General features: G+C 42.0%; 1 protein-coding gene across 1 annotated transcript in view; it reads right to left on the reverse strand.

The window, feature by feature from the left end:
* Window positions 1-27,119, reverse strand: part of NUP210 (nucleoporin 210) — a 307,403-nt gene that overhangs the window by 109,596 nt on the left and 170,688 nt on the right. The window contains 5 exon segments of the mRNA XM_029600827.1: window positions 4,518-4,697; window positions 5,078-5,140; window positions 15,910-16,045; window positions 20,129-20,256; window positions 24,488-24,616. Coding sequence (XP_029456687.1) covers window positions 4,518-4,697; window positions 5,078-5,140; window positions 15,910-16,045; window positions 20,129-20,256; window positions 24,488-24,616 — 636 coding nt within the window.

Here is a 27,119-nt window from a genome sequence, read left to right on the forward strand (position 1 = left end):
AAATGTTTCACTATTTGCAATCCCTCGCAAAAGAGAGACTGATATCTTCTTTCCAAATTATTGGTTGTAGGACTTTCCAAAATATCAGTTTGTATCCATATACGGTATATGTATGGGGGAAAGGCTACAGAGAAGACAATTTTCAAAAGTCATTTATGCAGATAATTTGTACATCTCATTGGGACCAAATCAACAGGTAAGCCTTTGATTTACCCAGATTCAGATTTGGCAGGTCTCTGATTGGCTGTGAGGGCACAGGCTGAGAATGAATCTTGGCAAATTTGAGTCTGGTTTCAGAGGGATGGAGGTTCTGATTTGCATTCAGTTATCACCATCAAAAGATTGTCTACTGAGGGGAAGGATAAGGTTCAGAGTTTGGGGGTTAACCTTGATGCTGGCTTTACCCGACCCCCAAAATTTCAGCAGTTTTGCAGTCATATTGCTGTCAACTGCAGCAAATTCAACATCTTCAGCCACTTTTTCTCAGACAAATTTCTCTCATGTAATTTCTGTCACTATTAATTCCAAATTAGATAATTGTGATGCGCTCTATCAGGGGTTGCCCCAGATAATCACAGAAAGGCTACAGTGAATTCAGAAGATGGCTACCAGTGGGAAGAACACTTCACCAATATATTTTCCCAATACTGGTTAGCCTTCACTGGCTGCCTATAACTGGTAGCATAAACTTTACAGCATTGTATATGGCTTTTAAGCTATTGCAGGGATGGGGTCTAGATTATTTAAGGAACAAGTTATGCAAGTACGTTTCTGTTTGATACAATAATCCTAGTTACATAACCAACCAGTAAAAAGGTGAAATTGGTTTCCACGCGCAAACAGGCTTTCTCCTCTGCAACTCCATTTTTTATGGAATAAACTACCTTAATTTCACATCAAGTAGAACTGTTGATGCTTCCATGTCAAGTAAACAGGGCTATTTTCTTCAATTTGGTAGGAGTAATATATAGAGCTAATGTTGATCTTAGATTAGGTATACATGATGTTGGGGAGGCTATTTTATTATATCAAGAGACTGTATGATAACATACCATGTACTGATGGTTAGGTATTTGGGCTGGCATTGTAATATTTTATCTTGGGCTGATGTGAGCTTCTACTTATCTCTGGGTTGTATTGGGGTTTTTCACAGTTGCTCTCTTATAAATGTATGAGTTGCATTCTTTGTGATATTATCCCAAACTGTTAAATTGTTCAGTTGTATTAGGCTCTGTATTTTATTGCATTTGTTATTTTGTGTATTTACTCGCACCTTTTCATTGGTAGATCAAGGTGAGTTATATTCAGGCACCGCAGGTATTTCCCCATCCTCCAAAAGACTTACAATTTTTGGATGTGCAAAAATCTACTCCTGTATGTTATCTGGATATACAATACATGCAGGTTATGAAATATGTGCAAATGTGCCCTGCAATGTATGCACATATATATATTTTAAAAAAAAAAAAAGAGCACAAATACATTTTGCACTTACCCAAATAAGTCTTAAAAGTGGCATTTAGCCAGTTTAGTCTTAAAAGCAGCTTTTATCCAAATAAGTTCAGATTTATCCGGCTAAGTAGGGACAACCTATCTGGATAAGTGCCACTTTTACAACTTACCCAGCTAAATAGTGGCTTTTTCATTTTATGATTCTGAAAGGTGGACCCCTTGCTTGAGGTGGAGTTGGCGCCACCTGTGGAGGAGCCCCCCACAGGTCCTCACCTTCAGAAGGCAAGGCTGGGATGAAGCAGAGACCCCGCAGGAGCTTCACCACTACCAGCCTACATTCCCCTCACGTTGAGTCCTTGGGTACCGGGGCCGGCTGGACTTACGTGGGGTCTCTGAGTGAAGAGGAGGCGCTGGAATGGATACCAGGCCCAGGGCCAGAAGGGGATGGAAGGCTGGAGCATAGAGCGAGACCCGGGGCAGACCGCAACACTGGAAGAAGGAGACCAGGTGTGGGTCAGGACAGGAGGCAATTCTCGTAGACGAACTTCCAGGCGAAAGGTCGGGACGGGCAGCCGTCTTCCGAGTCGAGGTTCCAGGCAAAAGGACGGGACGGACAGCAGTCTTCGGAGTCGAGGTTCCAGGCGAAAGGCAGGGACGGGCAGCAGTCTTCGGAGTCGAGGTTCCAGGCGAAAGGCAGGGATGGGCAGCAGTCTTCGGAGTCGAGGTTCCAGGCGAAAGGCAGGGATGGGCAGCAGTCTTCGGAGTCAAGGTTCCAAGCGAGGGTCAGGTTCCAGGTAACGTCAGGCAGGTCAGAAAGCAGGAGATATCCTCCGTGGAGGAACAGGATACAAGACCAGGAAGCCGAGAAGCCAAGACAAGGTCTGTGGGGCAGACCTTGCCCTAAATAGAAAAATGACCAGGTGGGGTCAGCAGGAGGGGCTATGGCAATTTCTTACGTGGTCCCTTTAAATTTGGTAGGGAGAGGCGTGCGAGGGCCAAAGGGGGAGGGGCCCGCACAGGAAGCAGCTGGCGTGTTGGCAGGCCCTGTAATGCGGCTTAGCTGCGCAGCGGCCAAGACAGCCATGAAGAGGAGTGCTGGAGGTGGCTGGCTGCTGCGGCCAGCGAGCCCGGGGAAGCGGCCCGCTTCCCCGGGCTCCAGTTGCGGGAAGTGGCGGGCGCTGGTTGCGGCAAGCCGTGGCCAGCGGCCATAACATTTCGCTACTTAGCCAGATAAGTTGGAACTTATCCTGATAAGTGGCATGCAGCTGCTATACCTGCGTAGTTTCACATCTAACTTTAAAAATATGTATGTAGAGATTCTACCTGCATAATTTACATGCATTTATCCCCCATAAATAGGGTCTTATGTGGGTAAGTTGGGAGATTTTCTAATATGTGCGCAGCAATGAAATTACTAGTTTATTAATTAGTCGATCAGTTCTCCCAGTCCATCTGTAGGTCACTGAGACCCTCCTGGTTCTTCAGTCTCAATTACCCCCATTTTACCCAGTCACCCCACTTAATCAGTATTTCACTTTTAAGACCTTTACTATCATTTACTCCAGATATAAAGCAGGTATAAATATTCATGAGTAAGCTGCAAATCTACATGCATAAATTACTTATAAAATAGCAACTTGCATGCCCAAATGTTGGCTCTGGCCAGAAATGCCCTGGACCACCCCCCCTTTTTTTTTTTTTTTTACAAACAGATTTACTCATGATCCCTTACTTACGCGTGTATATTGGAGGTTTCTAAAATAAATTATATATTTATTTTTATTTAAAATCTTTTCTATACCGTCATTTAGTTATGTACCATCACAACGGTTTAAAAGGAGGCACAAATGTGTATACTATTCTAACAAGAGTGCCCATAAGGTTTTGGTTACAAGTTTTCATAAAATAATGTAGATGGTATGTGACATGGATCCAGTTCATTCATATATGCTGAATTTTACCTACGCAACTTTTGAAAATGCACCTTTAAGTGTGTATCTGAGGCAATGGAGGGTGAAGTGAATTGCCTAAGGTCACAATGAGTGGCAGTGGCATTTGAATCCTGGCTCCTCTGGTTCTCAGTCCGCTGTTCTAACTCTAGGCTACTAGGGATGTGCAGCAGGGACGGATTCGTCCCATTCGGGATTCGGATTTGTAGGGGCCCAAATCAGTTGCATCCGTTCTCAGGGGCCCCCGATCCGTTCATATGTCAAAAATACATTCGTTCCCCCCCAAAAACCCCCTTCCCAACCCTTTAAAGTTATTTATCTACAACCCCCCACCCTCCTGCCCCCCCCCAAAGACTTGCCAAAAGTACCTGGTGGTCCAGCGGGATTCCTGGATCGATCTCTCCTGCACTCGGGCTATTGGCTGCCGGTATTCAAAATGGCGCCGATAGCCCCGGTGACACAGTAAGGGCATTTTGAATACTGGCAGCCGATGACCCGCGTGCAGGAGATCGCTCTAGGACCCCCGCTGGACCACCAGGGACTTTTGGCAAGTCTTAGGGGGGTCAGGAGGGTGGGGGCCTATTCGTTGGTGATCCATTGTATTCGTGGGGGTTCGCCATATGTTTCGGAACCCCCACGAATACAACGAATATGGCATATACGTTGCGGATTCACAATACGTCGAAAACGAATGCACACCCCTATAGGCTACATCTCCACTCTATCTGATTACAGTTTTGAGCTCTTGTACAGAATGACAGGATAGAAAATTGAATAAATTAAATTAAATAAATGGCTATTTATCAGGCAAATTGGAACTGCTCGACCTTTTCACTTAATTTTATTTGTGGAAAAAGGAGTTGGAGTTATGTTGGGGGGGGGGGAATAACACATATAATTTTGCATTTTCAAAATTCTGCATGTTCTTTGAAGGGAAAAAGCAGGTGAAAATCTTTTTTTCCCTAGGCAGTTTTCCAAGGGAAAATAAGCTCGTACTTTCTCTTTCAGAACTGGGGTATAGGCTGCACATAAAAGGACACATGGACTTTGAAATTATGAAAGCTGTTTTTAAAATTGTTCCCTTAATGTTTTGAAAAAAATTATTAAAACTGTTACCTGGGATACTATAACCACCTTTCCAGATTCTGCATCCACTGCTTGGACGACTCCTGTTACTGTTCCATTTCCAACTGCTAGGCCTTTAACATGCCCATTACTATTTACTGACGCAATATTCTCATCACTGATAGAGAAAATTATATTGGATTGAGGCTGTGGACCTCCCTCCGATGTGATCTAGAGTCACATAAAGAGAAACACTCAGTCGATATTCGTCATCATTTAACTTTAGTTAATACCAACACAGTTAAACTATGTGTGTGTGTATGTGACTGGTTCATTGTACTGGGCTACTCTTTAAAAAAAAAAAAAAAAAAGACGACATCTGATTGGCTGAAATACATATTGACCACATTCAGTTTTTGGCCTTGCACAGATAACAGTCTAAAAAAGAATTGTTAACTACTATATTATGTGGACCAAATATCAATTTTGGTTGACGATTCTATCTACAATTTTGATCTGAATGCAGGTTTACAGAATACAAAATATGCACACGACAGTTTAATTAAAAAAAAAGTACTTGTAGTATTAAATAAATATAAAACATGTCTTACTTGTAACATGGCACCAATGATTAGTGTAATTTTTCGTGGTATCAATCTAAACGGTGGAAATACCTAAACAAGCAAAATAAAGTAAACTTACACACATTTCTCATCCTAAATTTAATGACTTAAAAAATATGTGCCAAAGTAAGCATTGTACAAAACACATGGATTAAATAAATTAATGCATTCATCTTTCCTTTACAGACAGGTTGTCCATGAAATAAATTGTGCTCTCGACTGAATCACGCTGAGTATAATAGGGCACTTCTCCCCACAGCCAGGCAGACAATGCATGGAGAGACTTGAATACAACTGAGACAGTTTCTCTGGTAAGAATGATTTTTGCAAGGAATACGTTTTAAAGGTGCAGGCTGAGAAGTTTTTAGAGGGCTAGTCTATAATAAAGAGCTGCAACAGTTGCAGATTATCTGCAGATATTTTGATATAGAAGGGTCATATTCAAAGTCATTTATGTGGAGAAACAGCGATTTAGCCACAACAATTGACTGCCTGAAAATTGCCCTCTCCTAATCTGCCTGAAAGTACAAGTGATGTTCCACAGCATGCACACCTTTAGCTGCATTTGGGGAGAGGCATTCCTGGGGGAGTGTTTTGGGCAGGATTGAAAAATACCATGCACTGATTGTATTTTCAGATCTATGTACATTAGTTTCCATGAAAAATGAATCTGTACAAAAGTACCCCATGGTAAGTTTCAAAAGGAAGTGAAAGTCTATGGGTAAAAGGTACCTGTGGACTTTGCAACAAGGCTGCCAGTTTGGAAATTGCTCCCAAATAGAGAATGCAATAGCAAGAGGAGGTAAAAGCAACATATAAATTCACCTTCCTGAAGCAAAAGTTAGCCTTTGAAACACAGACCTTTGTCAGGGATTGGATGAGGAGGATAGGACTATAAGAGGATGAGTATTTGCATTTTTCAGCATCAATTTAAATTGTTAAAAAAAAAAATTCTTAAAAAGTACATACATTAAGGTGCAATTTAGTCTTAACCAGAGATGTGAATCGTGTGCCCGATCGTCTTATCGATCGGGTTCGGCTGGAGGGAGAAAAAAATCTGATCGCTGGAGATGTGAGTCGGAAATCGGTTCCGATTCACATCGTTAATTTTTTTTTAGTGAGGCCAGACCCTTTAAAATTGACCCCTTACCTTCCCCCACCCCCCGAACCCCCCCAAAAACGTTTTACGAGTACCTGGTGGTCCAGTGGGAGCGCGGGGACCGATCTCCCGCTCTCGGGCCATCGGCGCCATTTTGGCTGCCATTCAAAAATGGCGCCGATGGTCCGATTAAAAAAAAACCCCACCCGACTCTTTAAAGATGACCCCTTAGCTTCTCCCACCCTCCCGATCCCCCCCAAAACATTTTTAAATTACCTGGTGCTCTAGTGGTGGTCCCGGGAGCGATCTCCCGTTCTCGGGCCGTCAGCTGCCACTCATAAAGATGGCGCCGGTGGCCCTTTGCCCTTACCATGTGACAGGGTATCTGTGCCATTGGCCAGCCCCTGTCACATGGTAGGAGCACTGGATGGCCGGCACCATCTTTAAAGATGGTGGTGGCCATCTTGGCGGCGGGAGAGATAAGTAACACAGAAGAGCAGCTTTAGTTATATCTCGATGGCAAAATCGAAATTTTCTGCCAAAGTCCACTAACAGTAACCATGCAGGCCCTAACTTCCTTGGAATATTCTCGACTGGTGCAGCAGGTCTCAAGGAAAGACAATTAACAGGTAAGAGTAAATTTCACCTTTCTTATTCTGCTATAGCAGTCCAAACTAGTGGGACATATACCCAAGCCCATTCCAACATGGATGGGAAGATGACTGAGCTGCTCAGAGAATGCCTTCCCCAAGGCAGTATCTCCCTTGGATTACACATCTAATCTGTGGCATCTAAGAGAGAATGAAAAGACCAAATGGCTACTTTATAGATATCCTCCAGAGCAGGCGCTGTAGATTCTGCTCAAGAGGAAACCTGAGCCCTCAAAGAGCATGAAGCACCTTCAGAACTTGTTGAACCTCCAAACAAAGGATGAGGGGATTATCTGCTTTATTTACATGGACAATGAGGATTCCTGAAACTGCCTTTCCCCATGAGGTACGCTGAATAAAGGCCTATTGCTTAGCCGAAAGGGATCAGCAATATTTTAAATACATGAGAAGGTTCAAAGAAACATTAAGAAAGGGGAGAGACTGCCCTGCCTGTTTAACTGAAAACAAAAAACACCTTGGATAAGAAGGATGGCACTAGTTAAAAGTGACCAACTTTGTGGAAAGAATAGGAGGTGATCACTGTCAATTAAGGTCCATCATTCTGGGCATAGACCAAGAATGTGTGACTAAGCATCTTGAAAGGAGGAAATAAGAATTGTAAGAACCAGATCCAGATTCTAATGAGACACTGGAGCCCAAAGGAAGGCAAATATGTTTTTGTTTTTTTTTTTTTATTTAATATTTATTCAGTTTTTACATATCTTAAGTACAAGAACAATCTTGTTTAGGAAAAAGCATATGGGAAAATCCACAATGCTATTATTACAGTCCTCAATAGTAAGGAGACAATTAACAAAACATTTAAGGGAAATAATCTATATATCAGAATTGTACTATACAATGTACTAAATACACTTTATAGGGCTCACTGAACAACTGGTCTCTACGGAGTTTCCAACTCAAGGTTTTCCACTTGTGTTTTATCACTTAAAAAGATTAATAATTGAGGAGGGGTGAAAAATACAAAGGATTTACCCTTGTATCCTACACAGCATTTACACGGATACTTAAGTCTAAAGATTGCCCCTATTTGGACAACCTTTGACCTGAGTAAAAGAAATTGCCGCCTCCTCTTTTGCGTTATTTTTGAAAAATCAGGGTAAACTCTTATATTTAAAGTCAAAAATACTTCTAATCTATGTTTAAAAAATAAACAAAGCACATAGGGAAGAGAATTAGCCTAGTGGTTAGAGCAGTGGACTATGAACCAGGAGACCAGGGTTCAAGTCCTGCTGTTGCTCCTTGTGACCTTGGGCAAGTCACTTTACCTCTACACTTTTTTGCTTCGGCAAATATGTTTTAACACTGAACTCCCTGAATCTGATGCCTGTACCATGAAATAGCTGCAACTGGGACCAGCAGAAAATTAAGAGCACTATCCTCCAGGGTTAAACAGCCTGAAAGAAGACTCAAGTGTAATGAGATTCTTTCAGAAAGCATCTGTGCTGAAGAATTGTCCTCTCTAACCTAACATACTCCTCAAAGGGTTAGGATAATAAGAAGACAAAAAAACAAAGCCAGTTTCTGGTGTACCAGGTCATGAGCAATCACTGAACTCTTTTTTGGAAGGCAAATAACCTGCCAGCCTTGAAAACAAACATAGGCAAAAAATTGCACAGAAGTGGAATCTAATTATCATGTATCAAACTTCTCATCAAATGTTACTATTGCAAAAGAGAGGATTTATATCATCCTGCAATGCAAACTACAATCTGCAGTCTTTTACCTATAATGGGCTAAAAACTGTATTCATGAAGTACATTGAATGTTGTAATTATGCATAATCTCATCTTGATAATCTTACTGAATAATTTAGGGATGTGCGGTTTGGGCCTTTAAAATTCGGGGAGACCCGAATTTAGTTTTAGTGCACATTAACAGGGTTAGTGCGCGCTAACTCCCGTTACTGTGCGCTAACATTTTTTCGTTAGCACGCAATAACAGGAGTTAGCACTAAACCTGAAAATAAATTTTTCCTGAAATTTCGTGAAAAATTCCTTTGGGTTTCGGGCTCCCCGAACCAGGATGAATTAGGACATTTTTTTGAAATTTCCTAATTCGTCCTGGATGAATGTACATCCCTACTGAATATATACTTTTTTATTTAAAAGTCTTTAAATAAGAAAATCAATTGAAAACCTTATCTTTAAAAATGACCGCGCTCAATCTGAACAAATGCCATGCAACTGCTTGCACAGAGATCTAGACATCACACAATGAGCCTCAAGCATTCTTCAGAGACCAGCGTGGCGGGAGGCAGTAAATTATAATCTTTGTGCATCTCTTCCGATACTGTTTCCAGTATATTTTAACATTTAAGTCAAGTCTTAGGTACTAGACATGGACATATAAAGAAGTTTCATCTCCTTTGATAGGATTTTAGTGTTTAATATTAAATTTGAAACATTCCCCCACATCCTTAAGCTAACTGTAATACCGTCATAGGAGGTGCCACACCTCTCAATGTGTAAAGCGATCCAAGCTAAAAATGGCATTACCAAATGGGGAAAACTCTCTTCTAATTTAAAGGGACAGATCACATGTTCCCAATAGCCCAATCAGATGTTTTTAGAGAAAAATTCACCCATTCAAAACTTCAATTTGTATTCATTCTCAAAACATATGTCTCTCTAATATGTTGGAAATTTAAAAGGACTAATCACATGGGTTAGGAGGACCTCATGCTTCTTCTTTGGACAAAATCTCTTGAGCTAGGCATGGGGAGACAGAACACACTCCAGTGAACTAGCCTTACGTCTGACATGCCTACATCTGATCTGGAAGGGTCCAGATCTATTCTTTTTGATAGAATGTGCTACCTACCACCGAAATCAAACCATCCCTGATTGAGTGGAAGAGGGAGACGCACCCTGCAGTGTTTGGACTGATGGGACTAGCAGGATATCTGAAGCCACATGTGAGCCTGGCTCCAGGGAATTACATCCAGAAAGACCATCACAAAACCTAGGGACTGGTGATACTCCTACCCTCTGGGGGATCTCTGTGGGATAAGTCTCACACATGAGCTAACCATTTACTCTCTCTCACCTGTCAGAAAGCCTCTGCCTACCTTTGTTTAACACAAGCCCTGCAGAAAATCCAGAGTCTGGGAAGGCACCAGACTTCCTGCACAGCTCATCTCTCAGCTCAATACTCTGAGGACCTCAGCCCTCTGACTGAGGGAGTGCCAAAGGAGACCAGCTGTTTTCTTTCAAATGCCCAAATAAGAGTACTGAGTTAAACCATGAGCCTTGAATGCTACTGAAACAAAGCATGAATCTCTGAAGCTTCCCCAGAACAGCATTTACCACCAATTCTTGGAGGCTGAAATGCAGGGAAACATTAAGTTATTTGAACAAAGGAGTGGCAACCTTTAGGGACCAACCGTCCCATACTATAACCAGAACCACTGGCTTGATGGAGCAAGGAATCACTTACAGTAGGGTCCATTGCAACCAGCTGCCTATTAGAATTGCTTTGGGGGGTGGGGGGGGGGGGAGGGGAGCTGACCCTTCATGATCCAGGTGAGTATCTGGAGAATCCTTATGTCAACAGTTGTTGTATTCATCACCCTACAAATGGGCTGAGCAATATTTGGACACAGTATCACCTCCCTGGACTGACTCTGCTGACATCCCCAAGGCCACCAAGGCTTCAAGTAGTCCTGAGGCCAGCAGAAACTAACCTCTGGGAATCTGTGAATCACTGGACTCAGCCCTCCCAGACCTTGTCCAAACAATTAACATAAAATGGAATACTTACCAAGATGGGCCTCAAACTTTGAACCTGCTGCTCTGTTGTTGCATCCGGTCGCAGATGACTGCGACCGCTCTGCCTCACCTCTCTTTTACCCTTTTCCTCCTCCATTGGAAGAATGGCTGCCTCCACTGCTATTTGCTGAAACCCTCGGCGTCGCCAAGCAAGCATGGGCGTCCCCGTCCGCCATGCTTCTTCCTGAGGCCTCCTAGGGCATGCTGTCTACATTTTTTAATACGTCATGGCGGGAAACTTGGGGGCGGTCCCACCGCATGACGTTAGTACCTCTATGTATTTAATCCTCCACTCTGCTCCAATTGAACGAGTTAGCAAGGACTTCGGTTTTGCTACTCTGATCGCTTCTAAGCTGCTCACTTGGATTCCTCAATACCCTCCGGGGTATCTTGCTACTACGGAAGCTCTGGGTACCCGCTCTTCGGAGGCCTCTCACGTCTACTTGCCCTCCAGGGTTAATCTGCCTAACCTTAAGGACACCCGCCCCTCGGGGGTCCTGTCTGCTTTCTTTCAGGAGCCCTCGGCGCTCCTAGGTACTCGCTTGAGGGCCTATTCTGCTCAGGGTATCCTGCACCTCGGGACCCTCTCTTCATTCAACTACCGAAGGAAGTTATCAGCACTGCTACTCTGTGAGTATCACTACGCTCCAGCTCTCTCATTCCATCCTTCAGGTTCATGGCCTATCCTGCACTGCGGAACACTACCGGACTGTTGCTACATCTGGGTGAGACCATCATCTACAGAGACTGTCTGAGCTTACTGTGATTTCGCTGGACTACAGCACTGTCCGTTCCTTGGGCAAGATTCAAACTCATCAACTGTAGTATAATAAAGTTTTCTCTCCACAGTGTCTGTTTACTAAGAGTCTAGTCAATCGTTGTGGTTCCCCATGGGAGGAGTCATCAGTCATCACCACTTCGACGAAGAGTCCACAATATGCCACAAACCCAACACCTGTCTTATGGTCCGGCCAATACTATTTCATCAACCCAAAAGAGAAGCAAGAACAAATCTCTCTTTATAGAATAACCTGAAGACCGAGAAGCATCCTTCAGAGTCAAACAGACCTTATTCTTGGTTTTCCAAGGGAATATCCTCCACCACGATCAGCTCCCCTGCTGGCCACAAGGGAGTCCAGTGGAGGAAGCCTCCTAGAGCCAAAGGTTGACTAGCCAGCCTAGGGCAGGAGGGCTCAACAACCCTGATGGGAAGAAGGTCCCCTAGGAAGAGGGTAGAAAAGTCCCATTAAGGTTCCTGGACTCCCACTCAGGGATCAGATCCTTTCTTTTTTTTTTTGCCCACCCAAAATATTTTATGTGCTGTGACAGACTCAGAGTCTGAGGGAGGAGCAAGTGGTATTATTTCCTTGGGGCCCATGAACTTTCTAACAAGCATATCAGGAATGAAAGAGTAAAACAGACTCCTCTGTACATGGCGTAAATTGCAAGTCTTCATTATACCTTTAACATGATGCTCTCTGAAAATGAGCCTGTGCTGAACAATCTTGCTGGGTTCACACCACCAATGCATATGTATAAATGCTTCTCTGCTCATGGTTGGCCACTAGGCCCCGAGGGTCTCTAACCAATATCAGTACAAGTGGTAAATATGTAGCCGCATGGGATACCCCAAACTGATGGCTGGAGCTGCCAGGGTGGATTCCCTGGGTATCAAGGCTGTCTGCTTTACTCTACCTTGTCCTGTGCATGGGAAAAGGCGCAAACAATTGAAAGTTCCGTCACTCTCTGAATAGCTGTAGATTCTAGAATCTGTCACCAAAAACACTCTTGTTAGGCTGGTTTCTCCACAACAGTAGTGGCCTCCATCTAAACATACCTTTGGTAGGGAAAAGTGCCAGAGGTGTTAACTTTATAAGGGCAGGCCGAGTCCCCCCAACAGTTCTACCCACCAAAACAGTGAATATTTACACCTGATTGGAGGGTTTCTAGAAAGGAGAAGGCCCTCTGATTCCTGCTCTGTAAACTCTCCCCTGCGGCAGCTGCTGAAGGACTGCAGCTGGCTATACTTTTAAAAAAAAGCTTTACCGCTGTTGCCTAGCCTTCTCAGTCCAGAGATAAGGGAATTAAACCCAAGCGCACGTGGGGGCAGATGGGAGGGGGTGTTGCAGGGCTTGAAGGAAGGAGTACCCACACCCACAAGCCTCAGATAGAGGTGGACTTGTCAATGGCTTCCCTTACCAGATCTCTCAAATCTCAACCAGGCTTGGCTTGGCTGGAGGTCTGGGAGCTACTCACATGGTCCTGAGCCACCTGTCATGTCCTGTTCAACCAGGGAGTCACTTTCAGATGGTGTTCAACCAGACCCAAAAGGGAGCCCAATGGTCATGATCCAGGCCTTTGCTCAATCAGGCCCTGAAGGGAAGCCAGGAGTCACAATCCAGACCTTTGCTCAACCAGGCCCTGGAGGGATTCCTGGGAGGCAAATTCTAAGCCCTGGTCATCCAGGCTATGAAGAGAACCTGGGAACCATGATTTAGGCCTGCTCCACTAGGGGAACAATCACAAAAATTGCTACCCTAGGATCAGAGATCCTGCGCTACCAGGGAAAACAGCATGTAAACTGTTGCCCTGGGAGCCAAGAAATCCTTTTGCACCAGTCCAGCATATGTCTGCCATCTGCTGGAGACAGAAAAATACAGGCTATTTAGAGATGTGTATCATTTTTATATATCGTATCATTTCGTACTTCGTTTTTCCTATGGTTAACTTCGTTTTTCCCACGTTTCAGGTTTTTTTTCGTATTTTGCTAATGTCGTGTTAATGCACACAAACGAAATTCTAATTTTTCCTGAAATTCGGCAAATTATTGTTCATTTCAGGGCACTCCCGAAACAGGACGAATTAGACAATTTTGTTGAAATTATCTAATTCATCTAAAACAAATGCACATGTCTAATGGCTATTGTAGGTGTAGCACCAACCTATAAACTAAGTGATGATGTAACTGAAAAAGGATATGTCCTCTTTCTCCATCTGCTAATAGGCAGAGATAACCCACTAATCTGGACTGGTGTAGCAAAATGAGAAAAAAGATGGATTCCTAAAATAGAACTATATGATTATATATGGGGCTTGTTGAAGGGTAGTTGCTCGCCTTTACATGCCCATAATGATGGTCCACTATATATCAGTATCATTTAAAAGTTTGGCATGTTGTGGTATATAATAATGAAATGAAGATTATCTGGGGACCAATTCTATTTTTTTCTTTATTTACTATCTGGCATTCCTTTTGGACTCTCTCGGTGTAAAAATTTGTACATATATAGTAGGGATATGGAAAGGCAAAATTTTCATTTTGGTTCATTCATTCCTTTTATAGGTCACCTCCATGTGTTTCATTAGTTTAAAATAAAATATTTTTCATTTATTCATCACCAATTAAAGTTAATGAGGGAAGTAATGCAGCCTATTTTGGGCTTCAAAATTGGGGGTTTTCTAGTCAATTCTAATGACTTGTGGGTAGATAACATCAAAAGGTGTAAGAGGATTCCAAGGCACCATGATTGTGGCAAGGTGACACAAAGTGGCATGAATAGGCCAAATCACTGTAAAGGGGCAAAAGAGTACCGAGAGTTAACAGTTCTCCAAGGCACATTCAGAGTAGCAAAGCAGTAGCAAGAGTGCCAAGAACATCCTAATGCTTCAAAAGAGGGTACCAATAGTGGCATGAACCCCCAAAAACAGCATGAAAGAGGCAAATGGGCACCAAGAGTGGCATGACTATCTTAAGGCACCATGAAGGGGGAACAAAGCAGCAAGGATGCAGAAAAACCCAAGCACTGAAAGGGAGAAAAACAGCATAAAGAATGGAATGAAGACCCCAAAACATTCTTAACAGGTACAAAAAGAGCCAGTCACAGTGGCAAGAACACCCTAAGGCGTAGAGTCTGGGATAAAGCAGCAAAGCAGTGTGTGAGCCAAGACCCCCAAGTGTAACATCACGGGAACTGGCAAATAGGGAGAGTGGCAGCATGACCCCAAAATGTAGCATAAGGGATATAGCAGCAAGGCAGAGTGGCATTAAAACCCTTAATGTGTAGAGCCAGGGGTATAGCAGCAAGGCTGAGTGATAGTAAAACCTCCAAGGTGTATCGTCAGGAGCAGGTCAGCTTCATCTTGACATTCCTCTGTCATGTCAACTTTCTCTCTCTGCCCATCTCGGCTCTGTCCTGGCTACTATCTCACTCAGGAATTTCTTGGTTGCTATATTTACTAGTCTCATTGCAGCACTTCTCAATGAGTCATAGACTTGAATGGGAAAAACAAAAGAAACTACAATTTTCATTTAATTCCTGGGAACCCTCCATTCATCTCACTTGTTGCATTTAACCATTCATTGCAAATAAGTGTATATAGGGAATGAAACTAAGTGACAGTTGAACCCCCAATAAGTCATACTTTCATATATGAAAAGATATATACAAGTACATAAAATATGCAGCAAATGTTGGCTTATAATTTGGAATACCTGCCAGATGATTTTAACACTTAGTAGCTCTACAGCCCTTATTGATATTGTACAGCAATATCAATATATTATTTTAATTTATGTTGTTCACTTTTTAAATACAGCATCTATTTTCAAAAGATTTACCTGGCTAAAATCAGTTTTTAGCCAGGTAAAAAAAAACCCAAAAAAAAACTTAGCTCAAAATTCTCCCTCTTTAATTCTAATTTTATTAGAATTAACTGGGTAAGAAATGGAAAGGGACATTCACCGGGCAGGCTTTTCAATTTAGCTAGACAGTACAATATTCAGTGCTATCTATATAAAGTAAACTTTGTGTGGTTGCATAAAAGGCAGGCCCAAATCTGACCACATAAATTTTGTGCGATCAGACTGAGCCAGATAGTCGGTCACATTTTTAGCCGGATAAGTGCAGCTGAATATCCAGCCGAACTAAAGGTTTTCCCATACAAACAGAAATGGGAAGAGCCTTTCAGTACAGCTTGCCCACAGAGTCCTCACTTCTAAAAGGTTTCTCACAATTCTTGCCATGCACAGTTCTAGTAGGAATAGGCGTCCTGTAGAAAATGCCAATCTTTGTAGGCTGTGACACCTTTTTTTGGACTAGCAGTGTGTTCTTATGCTGCAGTGCAAAAGCTTTTGAGACCATAGAGATCAGTTCTTGAGATGCACCATGCTTACCAAATTTATTTTACACACAGGGCCTTCAGTGTTAATTTAGAAAAGATTCTGCTTACTGGACTCGTACTTGCATTTAAACAAATATTATTTGAAAATAAGTGTTTTACTTCAATTTGTTGTGGTGCAGAGTTGAGTCTCTTGTTCTCATGGATGTAAACGGAAGCTGTCAGGCTGGTCTGGCCTATGGACTCGCCATGGACTGAAAACACAGCAGTACAGCCATCGAGGTCTTCATTAATTGGACTGGATAGATTATAAATTAAAGAGAAAAAATGTAAATGATTTAGTAAATGAAGTACTGCATTGTTAAAACCTGTACATAAGGCACTAAAAGCCACAGCACATAGCAGTAACATGCAACCTTAGTTATTTTGGTGGTACTTTGAGAAATGAACACCAGAGAGAAACCCACCAAATGTCATTTTCATAACCTTAAAACCTGGAAATCAGTTCCATCTTGTACTAAAACTTGAGCACTGTATAAGATGACTCATAAGCCTCTGGTTCAGAAGCATAACTTTTCAGTGACATAAACAAAGCACAGTATGGCAAAAATAAGTGCATATAGTACCCAAGTGCAATGCATATTAAATATACAAATTAGTACACTACATGACAGGTATTCATGGCATAACAGATGGAAGTACACAACTAAGAGAAATCTATATACTAAAAGCCAAGTGTACTAAAGAGTTTTTTCTGTTTTGTATCTATTGGGAAATGATTACATATGGCCTTCTATAGTAAAATTATTATTCAACAGACTATGACCTTACTGCCACCATCCGATGAATTGTACATTCCACTCTAACACTCCATAGTCCAACATCCCAAACACAATAATAAATCTATTTCAGTCTACTGGAGAACACATTTCAACTCTAAAAGCTTGAAATAACATTTACATGAACTCAGAATGTCCAGAGATTGTCCACATAAGGGGCAAATTTCAAATTCCATGAATTCTGTCTCAAAATGGATCGTTTGGAAATTGCCCCAATTTTGAAATCAAAAGTATACTTTGGCTTTAGAACTTGCAGCGGATACAAAGTATGCACACAAAAAGTATGCACAAACATAACTGTACCTGCTTTTTGTGCATAGAGCTGGAAATGCCATCTACAAGTGTGTTTTTAGTTTCCTGTCCTAAACACCCAGGAATGCCCTCAGGAATGACTCCTCTAAACACAGCTAAAAGTAAGGGGGAGGGACAATTTTCAGACAGCCAATTTCTGCATGTAAACTGCTTTGAAAATCTGCCCTCCCTCTAACATGCTAGGCTAGGCTGAAAAACGACCAAAGTTCACTATGGGGGACAAAAGGAAACTGAATTTTATCTGCTATTGGAAAAGGTGTTCTCATGCCCTTGAAAACGGCATCCCTATAGAAGCATCTACAATCTAAGCAGACTGTCATACCCACAGATCTGTGTGTCCTCTTGAACTTCACCCACCCATGATAATCACATCCACAGTCAAAACCAGGACAGCTTTCTCTAGAAATGTATCCCAGAGCTATTCTACTCTTGGACTATTTAGATACGATGGAACCTACATCTCTCTGATCTCAAAGGTTACCTCTTTGTTCAGTCAGTAATCTGGAGTGGAGCATTTCCCTTCTAGACAAACTGACCCTTTAGAGTGCAAGTCTGAAAGCCATTTCTGCAGGTAAAAACAAGGTTTCACCTGTGGAAATGGCCTTTTTGAAAATTGCCTTCCCTGTGTGGATACTCTTATGCATGTAGCACCACTACATGAGAAACTTTACCCGCAGTGAGAAGCAGCATTCCTGGGACAGGGGTGGGGGTAGGGCTTGCACTTTTGCACATACTTTTGAATTTTCAAACCCATGAGTGCACTGCCAACACGACATAGTAGGTGTCAATGGGTGCACGTAGTTTCCCTGAGATCACTTTGGAAAAATTGGGCAAAGTCTGCGGGTAAAAAGTCCCTACACACTTTGCACCAATGTGGGCAGTAAGGGAATTACCTTAATGTATTCCAACAGCATCACTTTGAAATTCTTTTCACACAGACAAGGTTAGTCTCAGAACATGTGGTAAACTGGTAGCTAAGCATGTAGAATCTGATGATTTTCTCTCAAAACACACGTACTGGTAGCAATTTTCACAGTGTCTGCACTGGGACAAAGGCTTTACTGCAGGCTTTACACAAATTCTCCAAGCCAACGTTGATGAAACATTTCAACTTTGAAACTTGCCATGGGTACAAAGTACATGTGGTTCCTTGCACCTGTTTTTTCTGTGGTAGAACTTTGTCTGAAAGTATGAATGTAGATTTGATAACTACATTCATACTTTTCCTCCCCAACCTAAACATGCCCCTCTCAGTTCGGAACAAAACACAGACTTTGGGCAATTTTCAGGCAGCTGATTTACTCAACATAGTAAATGACAGCAGAAAGAGACACAAATCCCCCATCCAGGTTGCAGTTCAAGATTTCTCAGCGTTGTAACTGCTGTTCTGTGCAGGTTTATATTTGTAACAGTCTCTCTGTACATGTTACCTTAGTGCTTCATTTACAATCCTAGGGATCTTTTGTGTTTATCCCATGCCTTCTTGAATTCAGATACTCTTAAATTTTATTTTTCTCCACCACTTTCATATATCCACCACCCCTTCAATGAAAAAATATTTTCCAATGCTGGTCTTGAGTTCATATCATGTCCTCTAATTCCAGAACTTATTTTCCATTGAAAAAAGTTTGTCTCTTGTTCATACTTATAACTTTCAAGTATTTAAAAGTCTGCATCATATGGCCCTGTCTCTCTTCTCCTCTAAGCTATACATTTTTAAATCCTCAAGTCTGTCATATGGCTTCCAATACAGACCCTGCACCATTTCATTTGCTTTTCTTTTGACTTGCCTCTAGCCCCCTCTCTCTATCCAAAATGCTTTTAGCCCACTGAAAGTGTTTAAAAAATTGGCCTTTGAGAGCAATTTTCAAAACGATCTGGACGGCTAACTGAAGTGTTAGCTGACCAGATCAGAGGTTTTCCACACATATTAAGTTTTCAAAAGTAGCTTCCTGTGCCCAACTCGAACAACACACATAACAGGGTGAAGAGATCCACATATCAAGGACCACATATCAAGGACAGACTATCTGGGTAGTTTCTGGCTAAAAATCCACCTAAAATGACATGGGTGTAAAGTACCTGCATATGTTACCACAAAGCAGCATAGTGAAAATTGCGCTCAAACTCTGTTAAAAGGTCTAAAAAGATTCAAGAGAGTTGTACCCCAGTTCCCTTCTGGTTAATCACTTTTGTGCTGTATTCTGAACAGTTGCTTTCTTAATCCTTAACCATGACCAATTTACAACTTCTTTGACCCTAACAGTTCTGAATTATGGAAATTAGTACCAACTCAAAACCTTTGCATTGCTGTATGCCTTTTAGCTAATTTTAATGTATGTGTGCTAATACAGTATTCTTTTTCTACTTTCCCAGCTGAAAAGGAACTGGGATGAACACTTGCTGCTGATTCAATAGCTAAACGTGATATATAATCAATCATTTGTTTACAGCTCAGCTGCATAAACATAGCTTAAACCGATGCAAAGCTATTTGGGGAGCCCTGAATATGGACCTCCCAGAAGGGGGCAGCCTCAGGGATATCTAGTCTATTTCTTTTCTTCTTTAGTAGGTTGAGCTGCATGGTGGCAGGTTGACATTGAAAATGGACCATCTTCATTGCAAACTGCCAATGTAGCCTAGCAATTAGATAAAAAAAACTAAGACCTTTCAGGTTCTCAACCCAGTCCTCAGTCTGAATATGCATGAGATATATTTGTATACACTGTAACTTGCATACATTGCAAATATATCTCATGCATATTTATTACGGGTGTACTGACAACCAGACTGGTCAGGTAGTCCCTGAGGACAGGATGAAAGCCACTGTCTTATAAGATCTTGAGCACATCAGCAAACTTCTCTGCATTTTCTGTAATCTTTCCCGTCTTAAACTGTATTATTCTTAGAGCAGAAATCATTTACCTACCATATCTCCATGTACCGCTTTGTGTACTGATTATAGCTTATGAATAATAAATAATTACTACACATATAATTTTAATATATATAAGCAACCAGGAGCTGGTAGAAAACTATGTAGCATACATTTCCTCTTATGTCTCATACTATCAGATTGAAGTATGAACACAACCCAGGTTTTAAAGAAAATACATTAAAAAGCACAAGGATGCATAGGAATACTTTACATTTTACCCAGTCTGTCAACCAGTCCAATAAAAATACTGCTTCCATTTTTTTTTATCTGAAAATATTGTAAACTAATTTACCTCAGTGAAACTAGCTGAGAGACTGCTTTCAATGTCAAGTCCATGAAAGTAAAATATTTCGCCAGGAAAGGCTTCTTGGAGTTATCCAGCACTCTAACATAAGCTTTTACTGTTTGTCCAATCTCCACCTGCAGAATGAATTCAACAAAGTTCAATTTACCTGAATCACTGATATCTGTAATAGACATGACTTATTTTGTTTCAGTTATAATAGCTTTAGTAAACATTTAGGGGCGGATTTTAAAAGGAGCGCGAATAGGCCTACTTTTGTTTGCACTCAGGCGCAAACAAAAGTACGCTGGATTTTAGTAGATACGCGCGGAGCCGCGCGTATCTACTAAAAAACCTGGATCGGAGCGCGCAAGGCTATGGATTTTGTATAGCCGGCGCGCGCCAAGCCGCGCAGCCTATCCCCGTTCCCTCCGAGGCCGCTCCGAAATCGGAGCGGCCTCGGAGGGAATCCTCTAACACCCTCCCCTCACCTTCCCCTCCCTTCCTCTACCTAACCCACCCGCCCGGACCTGTCTATACCCCCCCCTTACCTTTGTTGGGGGATTTACGCCTCCCGGAGCCTGCGCGCCGGGCCGCGACCTGGGGGCGGGTACGGAGGGCGCGGCCATGCCCCGGACCGCCCCGGGCCGTAGCCACGCCCCCGTACCCGCCCCCAAAACGCTGCCGACACGCCCCGAAAACGCTGCGACGACCGGGACCGCCCCCGACACGCCCCCTCCGAAAACTCCGGGACTTACGCGAGTCCCGGGGCTCTGCGCGCGCCGGTAGGCCTATGTAAAATAGGCTTACCGGCGAGCAGGGCCCTGCTCGCGTAAATCCGCCCGGTTTTGGGCGGATTTACGCGAGCAGGGCTCTGAAAATCCGCCCCTTAGGTTCTGAAGCCTAAACACATATTGACAGTAGTTTGAAATAGAGTACATCAGCAAATGGCATTAATTGCAAGATGGAGTGCATATAATCCAGAGTGTACATTTTAAGCTATGTCAAGGATGACAAAACTAATCATCAAATGATGATCAATCAAGCACTCTTCTCTGCCTGTATTCATCAGCACATGCCTTCCCCTTCATGGTTATGAAAGGATCATTTATTTGTTTTTTTAAATAGACCTCCAACACCACACAAACACAGGTCCCTAAAGAAAAACTACCTGTTGCATTCTGAAAACTATTCACTGGTTATACAAATGATAACACACAACATTCCATGATGCTATCAATAATCAAATATCTTGTTCTGGCATGATCATAAATCAAGCTTTAAGTTACTGTGTTGCCTTCATGTGCAAGAAATATATCAAGGAATCATCTGGGGTCTTATATACTAAAAAGTGTTTGTTGATTTTAGCAGGCTTTTTTTTTGCCATGTGTGATATCCTCATGGTTAGCAAAGTTATGTACTATGCTAATAATATGCAAAACATGGCCACATTCAAAAGGCTATGTGAAAGTGAGCATGTCCCTTTGAATATGGATGCTCCAGCATTTTAATTAGTTTATTTTCTCCCAACTGTGCTCAGCATGCTAGCAGTTAACAGCCATAAGACTGTATTTAAATTTCACGTTAAAAAAGTACATAAAGTGGGCTATGAAAATAACATAGTAAAAACTAATTAGCTCATTACTATGCTAAATTTATGGTTTTCCATATGTGGGGCATTACTTTTTAATGCACTTTTATATTCAATTTAATAAAAACACAACCCCAGCTGCCCCCCATGATAAGAGCCTTAACAGTGAATTTTCAAAACACTGAATGCATAAAAATGAGCATATATGACGTGTTCCTGCAGAGCTCCGCTCTCCCTCCCTCCAGATTGTTTCTCTAACATGTCCTTTTTCGCCTTCTTGCCCACTTTTGCTCCTATAGCAACCTTCTGCGCCTCGTCAGAGCTGCTTAGATTTGAAATCGCCTTCAAACTGAGCGGATGGCAGCGAAACTGCAGCGGAGAGGCCCAGACAAATATAGGCAGATGGCGCTCAAAATGACGCCGGCAGCTGGTTCCCCTTGTCTCCTGAACAATGAGACGGGAAGGTTACTGAGATGGTGGAGGCTGTAGTCTTGGTGCTCAACGAAAAATTTGATAAGTTATATAAAAAATTTGAGGCCATGAGCCTGGAGGAACAAATTGTAGATCTGCAAGCTGAAAATGAGCGGCAAGCTAAAAAGATTGATGATCTTGAGAACAGATCAGGGTGGGGGAACTTACGCTTTATTGGTCTCCCTGAAACCCTGAAAGATGGTGAGCTGGTGGCCATTTTGGAATCCTGGCTTCCCCAAGCCCTCGACCTTACGGAGAAGCATGGCGTGCTCAGAATTTATTTATTTATTTCAACAGCTTTTTCATACTGACATTAAAATACACATCATATCGGTTTACATTGTAACAGAAAGGTGGAAATTACAATGAACAGGGAAAAGGGGGGGACGGGGACAACCTAGAAAACAAATAGTAGACGACTCAAACGGGGAGCCTGAGAAAATAAGAACAGAAAACAATGTGAATTAAAATAAACAGGGGAAAACATATTTACAAATTTACAGGGTGCGAGTTGCTAAGAGTTATGAAGGGAAAGGGAAGGGGGAGAGAAAAGGAGCAGCAATTATCTACATTAATCAGGGAAAGCCTGGTAAAAGAGCCAAGTCTTTAAGCATTTTCCTGAATTTAAATGGGCATGGCTCGAGGCGAAGGTTGTAGGGTAGAGAATTCCACTGAGTCGGGCCAGCAATAGACAGGGCACGATCCCTTGTTGCTGTGAGACGTGCCTTCTTGAGGGGTGGGACTTGTAGTGTGCATTTGCGGTTTGCTCTGGTGGGGCGGGCAGATTGTGTAAGTTGGAGTGCTTCGCTGAGCCAGGAGGAATTATTTTTGTGGATGGATTTGTGTATGATAGTGAGTGTTTTGAAAAGGATGCGGGATGGGATAGGGAGCCAGTGTAGGTCTTTGAGGTTGGGTGTTATATGGTCGGTTTTGCAATGCCTCCAGGCCCTGCTTTGTCTCCTCCCATGCTGGACCCCAGCATTGCACTGAACAACGTAATTCAAAGTTTGATGCAATGACTTGACAAGGGAGGAGGAGGAGGCAGTGGCATTGGAGGCACTACGAGGCCATACATCTACTCTCCATCACCTTAATGAGCAGGTGAGTGAGGGAATCCAGTGGAGGATGGGGGTGCGAAGAGGGCAAAGTTGCCCTTCTCACATTACCACCAATCATTTTCTTCTGGGGCAGTTGGGTGGGAGAGTGGCAATGTCCAACCAATGCAGTTTTTGAGAAAGTCTCTGGTTGCCCATGCAATTTGGTGAGGCATGGCCAAATCCGTGGCAAGGGCAGAATTTTGCAGTCCTTACCCGCAACATCGCAGGAGACAGGTACCCTGGGTATCAAAGTGTCCTTTGCTGTTTTTATTAAAAATCAGGCAATCACAAAATAAAACAAATGATTAAAATACTATATTCATCAGTCTTCACAGATGCTAAATGTGTGATGTGTAATGTTTCCTGACACTCCTCAGTGAGAGATGTCTTGTAAAGGAGTGTGTTTAATACTACTCATGAGCTCATTTTGGGCTCATTTCCTTTCACATCCAAGTTTCCATCCTGGGAATGTGGTTACATAGTAACATAGTAAATGATGGCAGAAAAAGACCCAGGTGGTCCATCCAATCTGCCCAGCAAGTTGTCAAAGATAGTAACTGTCGTTTCATGCAGGTTACCCCCATGCTCAAGGTTGGAGCCCTCGGCATGAGGAGGAGGGAGATTTATTGGGGTCCAAGAAAGATCCTGAGAGAACCAAGAGAGGTCTTGAGATTTGAAGAATGGATATATGGTTGGAGACAGAGTAAGGACTACCAGACTGGGATATCTATTTTCAGATGTCTAGGAGAGAGTGTTCCAGTTCAGCCACTGCACCACAAAGATTTGCATATTAGAAAGAAGGTACTGATAATGGCAAGTCAAGGGAGGATCCCTCTCCAGAGTGTGCCTACTTGCTATGGAGTGGTTGGTAACGAATACCCTTAGTGCATGAAGATTGCATTTATTGTGATTTTTGGACTGTGTATTTGTTTCAGCTGGATTTTCCAGATGCATCAAGTTAACCAGTAAAAGGATATGTTATTTTTGAACAACTATAGCTGGGTGCGTGCTATGAATTTTTCTTGAACGGATGACCAGGACATTAAAAGATGTATTTCTTCCCCATCAGGAACAAATCCAAGGAGGCATGAGATGTCTACTTACCCCACCAATCCCGAATGTGTGCCCTAAGTTCTAGTAGTTGGTGGAACGGGGAGGGGGGGGGGGGGTGTGGCAGGTGAGGTTACATATATAATATAAAATACTAACCTTGTCAACAACCCGGACATAGAGTTCCAATATATCAGACACATAAATATCTGCTTTGGCAGAATCTGGAAATGCCAGACACAAGTCATGAATCATCACTGACAATGCTCCTGGATGCAAAGGGTTAACCTAAAAAAGGCCAAGAAAAAGATTTTTATTTTAATGCTGCAATTTTGAGCTATTTAATATAGAGTTTCAGCTTTTACATTTTTTTTCCTCAGCTGTAAATAACCACGCTTCTTTTCCCTCACACTACAGATCAGATCAAGGTCCTTAATTAAAAAGGGAAAGAATCAAGATTCTATATTTCTAAACATTCAGATAATCAGATTTTTTAATTGAAAAAGAAGCATCTAATAGGAAATTTTAAGAATGTTATTTGAGAAAGCTGGTACTTATTAATGAGTTAGGTTTAATGGTCTTTGGATAGTGGTAGCAATGATGGACCTTGCTGTAGGATAGCCTGTGGTAATGTATTCTGGTGCCATCAGGAGGACAAATACAAATTGCAGATCACCCAGAAGAATTTGTTAGAGGAAAGAGATAAGAGTGGGGGAAAGCAGATTAAGTCTCAAAGTATTAACACTGCAGTTCAGCATTTTAGGACATTGCATCCTGCTAAACCTGCTGTGAATGTAATTGACTAACTTTAATACACAAAATAAAAAGATGTCCTCCAAACTGTAGAAGTAACCATCAAACTGAGCCTACAACACAGAACACAGCACATAGATTCTTTACAGCTCTGCTTAACTGTGAAAGGCAGTGCATTTTGATAAATTCCATAAGTTTGTTGGGATTCCACATTGCACTAAATGCTGTATTAACTTACACACATTTTCTTTTCCGTAGAGGTGTGAAGGAAAAAATAGACATTTGCTGAGACTACCTCCCCCAAAATTTCTGAATGTGGGATGGAACTGCACTGAACTGCACTATACTTTGAAATTTAGCATGCTTTTAAAATTGACCTCAAAGTGAACTGATACAGTTTGTACAACTTGGATGGCAACATGCTTAGCAGTACTTGCTGGAAACAGATGAAACAACAAATCCAACTGGTTGAATTGGTTGGTCCCAGTGACTGGCTACACACACAGCTCAGAAGCAGCTATGCATACCACATGAGTCGGCTCTTCAAGTTCTCATTTACTATGAGCACCAGGAGATTCCTATAAAGTAACTCTTGCCTAATGATGCTTTAATCTTTTAGGCAGTATAGTTTAAACAATTTCTGACCTGCAGTATGTCTAGCATTAAAGATCATGAACAACAATAATCCTAATCCTCCAATGTTTCCCAAAGATTAATCAAGTGTGACCATCTTTGATAAAATGCTTGCACATATGTTCACTCCTTGCCTTGTAATCCTGGATCACTGTGATTTCCAATGTGATATATATATATTTTTTTTTTTTGCAATTAAAGCAATCCATATCTTGAATTATAAATTCAAAGGTTTTTTATGCTTTATACCTTCTAAAAATCCAAGAATCAGTGCTCATCTTTGTTTTATCCACTTTTGGACCGAACTAAGTATCCATGTACAAACAGCTCCTAAACTTGCCTACATAGCCCGACATGGGTCCATGTTTTGGACAGTAATGTCCTTCATCAGGGTATGGTCACTTAACATTTCTAAGAGATGTATACAATGTATACAATCTTAGAAAATCTATGTACTGCATCAATCCATTATAACAACATGGCATTCCCCAGAAAATGATGACAAACTATTGCCTCACTTCCTTTTATTATACATGTGTCAATCAAATCAATGAATACCAATCAATCTCATTAGTGAGCCCACTGGGGTTCATTATATTGACGACATATTTTGTCTTTGGAAATCTGGGGTTTTAAAATTAGGACATTAGTCTACGTGGACATGCAAAAATCAATCTCGCTGCCATGTTCTGTAAGACCTGTATAGGTTGTAAACTCTTCCCAGGTAAGCTCACCAGCACAGCATTATGGTAATCAAATATAGGGAGGACTAAAGCCTGAACAACAGTATGAAACACAAGAAGTCTTACCTTCCATAGCTGATGCAGTTTAAAAAACACTCTTTGTACCACCATAGAAAAATGGGATTCGAAAGTCACCTCTTTATCAAACAGCATAGCCAAATTCCTAATTCTCTGTACACGTTCATTATCTTTCTCTTTTATCCTAAGCAGCAATGGTACAGCCAAATGTCCCACCTCCCCCGGGACAAACCACCATTCAGTTGTACTCTCATTCAAAATCAATTTATTCCTAACAAACCTTCAGTGTCTCATTAGCACGACCCAAAGACAAACTCAGATCAGAAGCCACTGGCCATACCAGCTGGACATCATCTGCATACATAAAATCTTTAAAACCCAGACTTCAAATAAGCTGTCCCAAAGGCTGCATAAACACTTCAAACAGCAAAGGGAATAATGAGGAACCTAGAGGGACCCCACATTCCACAGAAAATGGAGAGGAAAAAAACATTTACCTGCACCACTACAGTCCTTTCTGTGAGAAATAATTTAAGAACTGTCCTCCTATACCCAAAGCCTCACAACGATTCAGTAAGATTTGGTGATCTACTACATCAAAAGCACTTGAAAAAGTCCAATAAAATTAGAATCATTGAATTTCC

The sequence above is a fragment of the Rhinatrema bivittatum genome, chromosome 4, assembly GCF_901001135.1.
Source record: "Rhinatrema bivittatum chromosome 4, aRhiBiv1.1, whole genome shotgun sequence".
NCBI lineage: Eukaryota > Metazoa > Chordata > Amphibia > Gymnophiona > Rhinatrematidae > Rhinatrema > Rhinatrema bivittatum.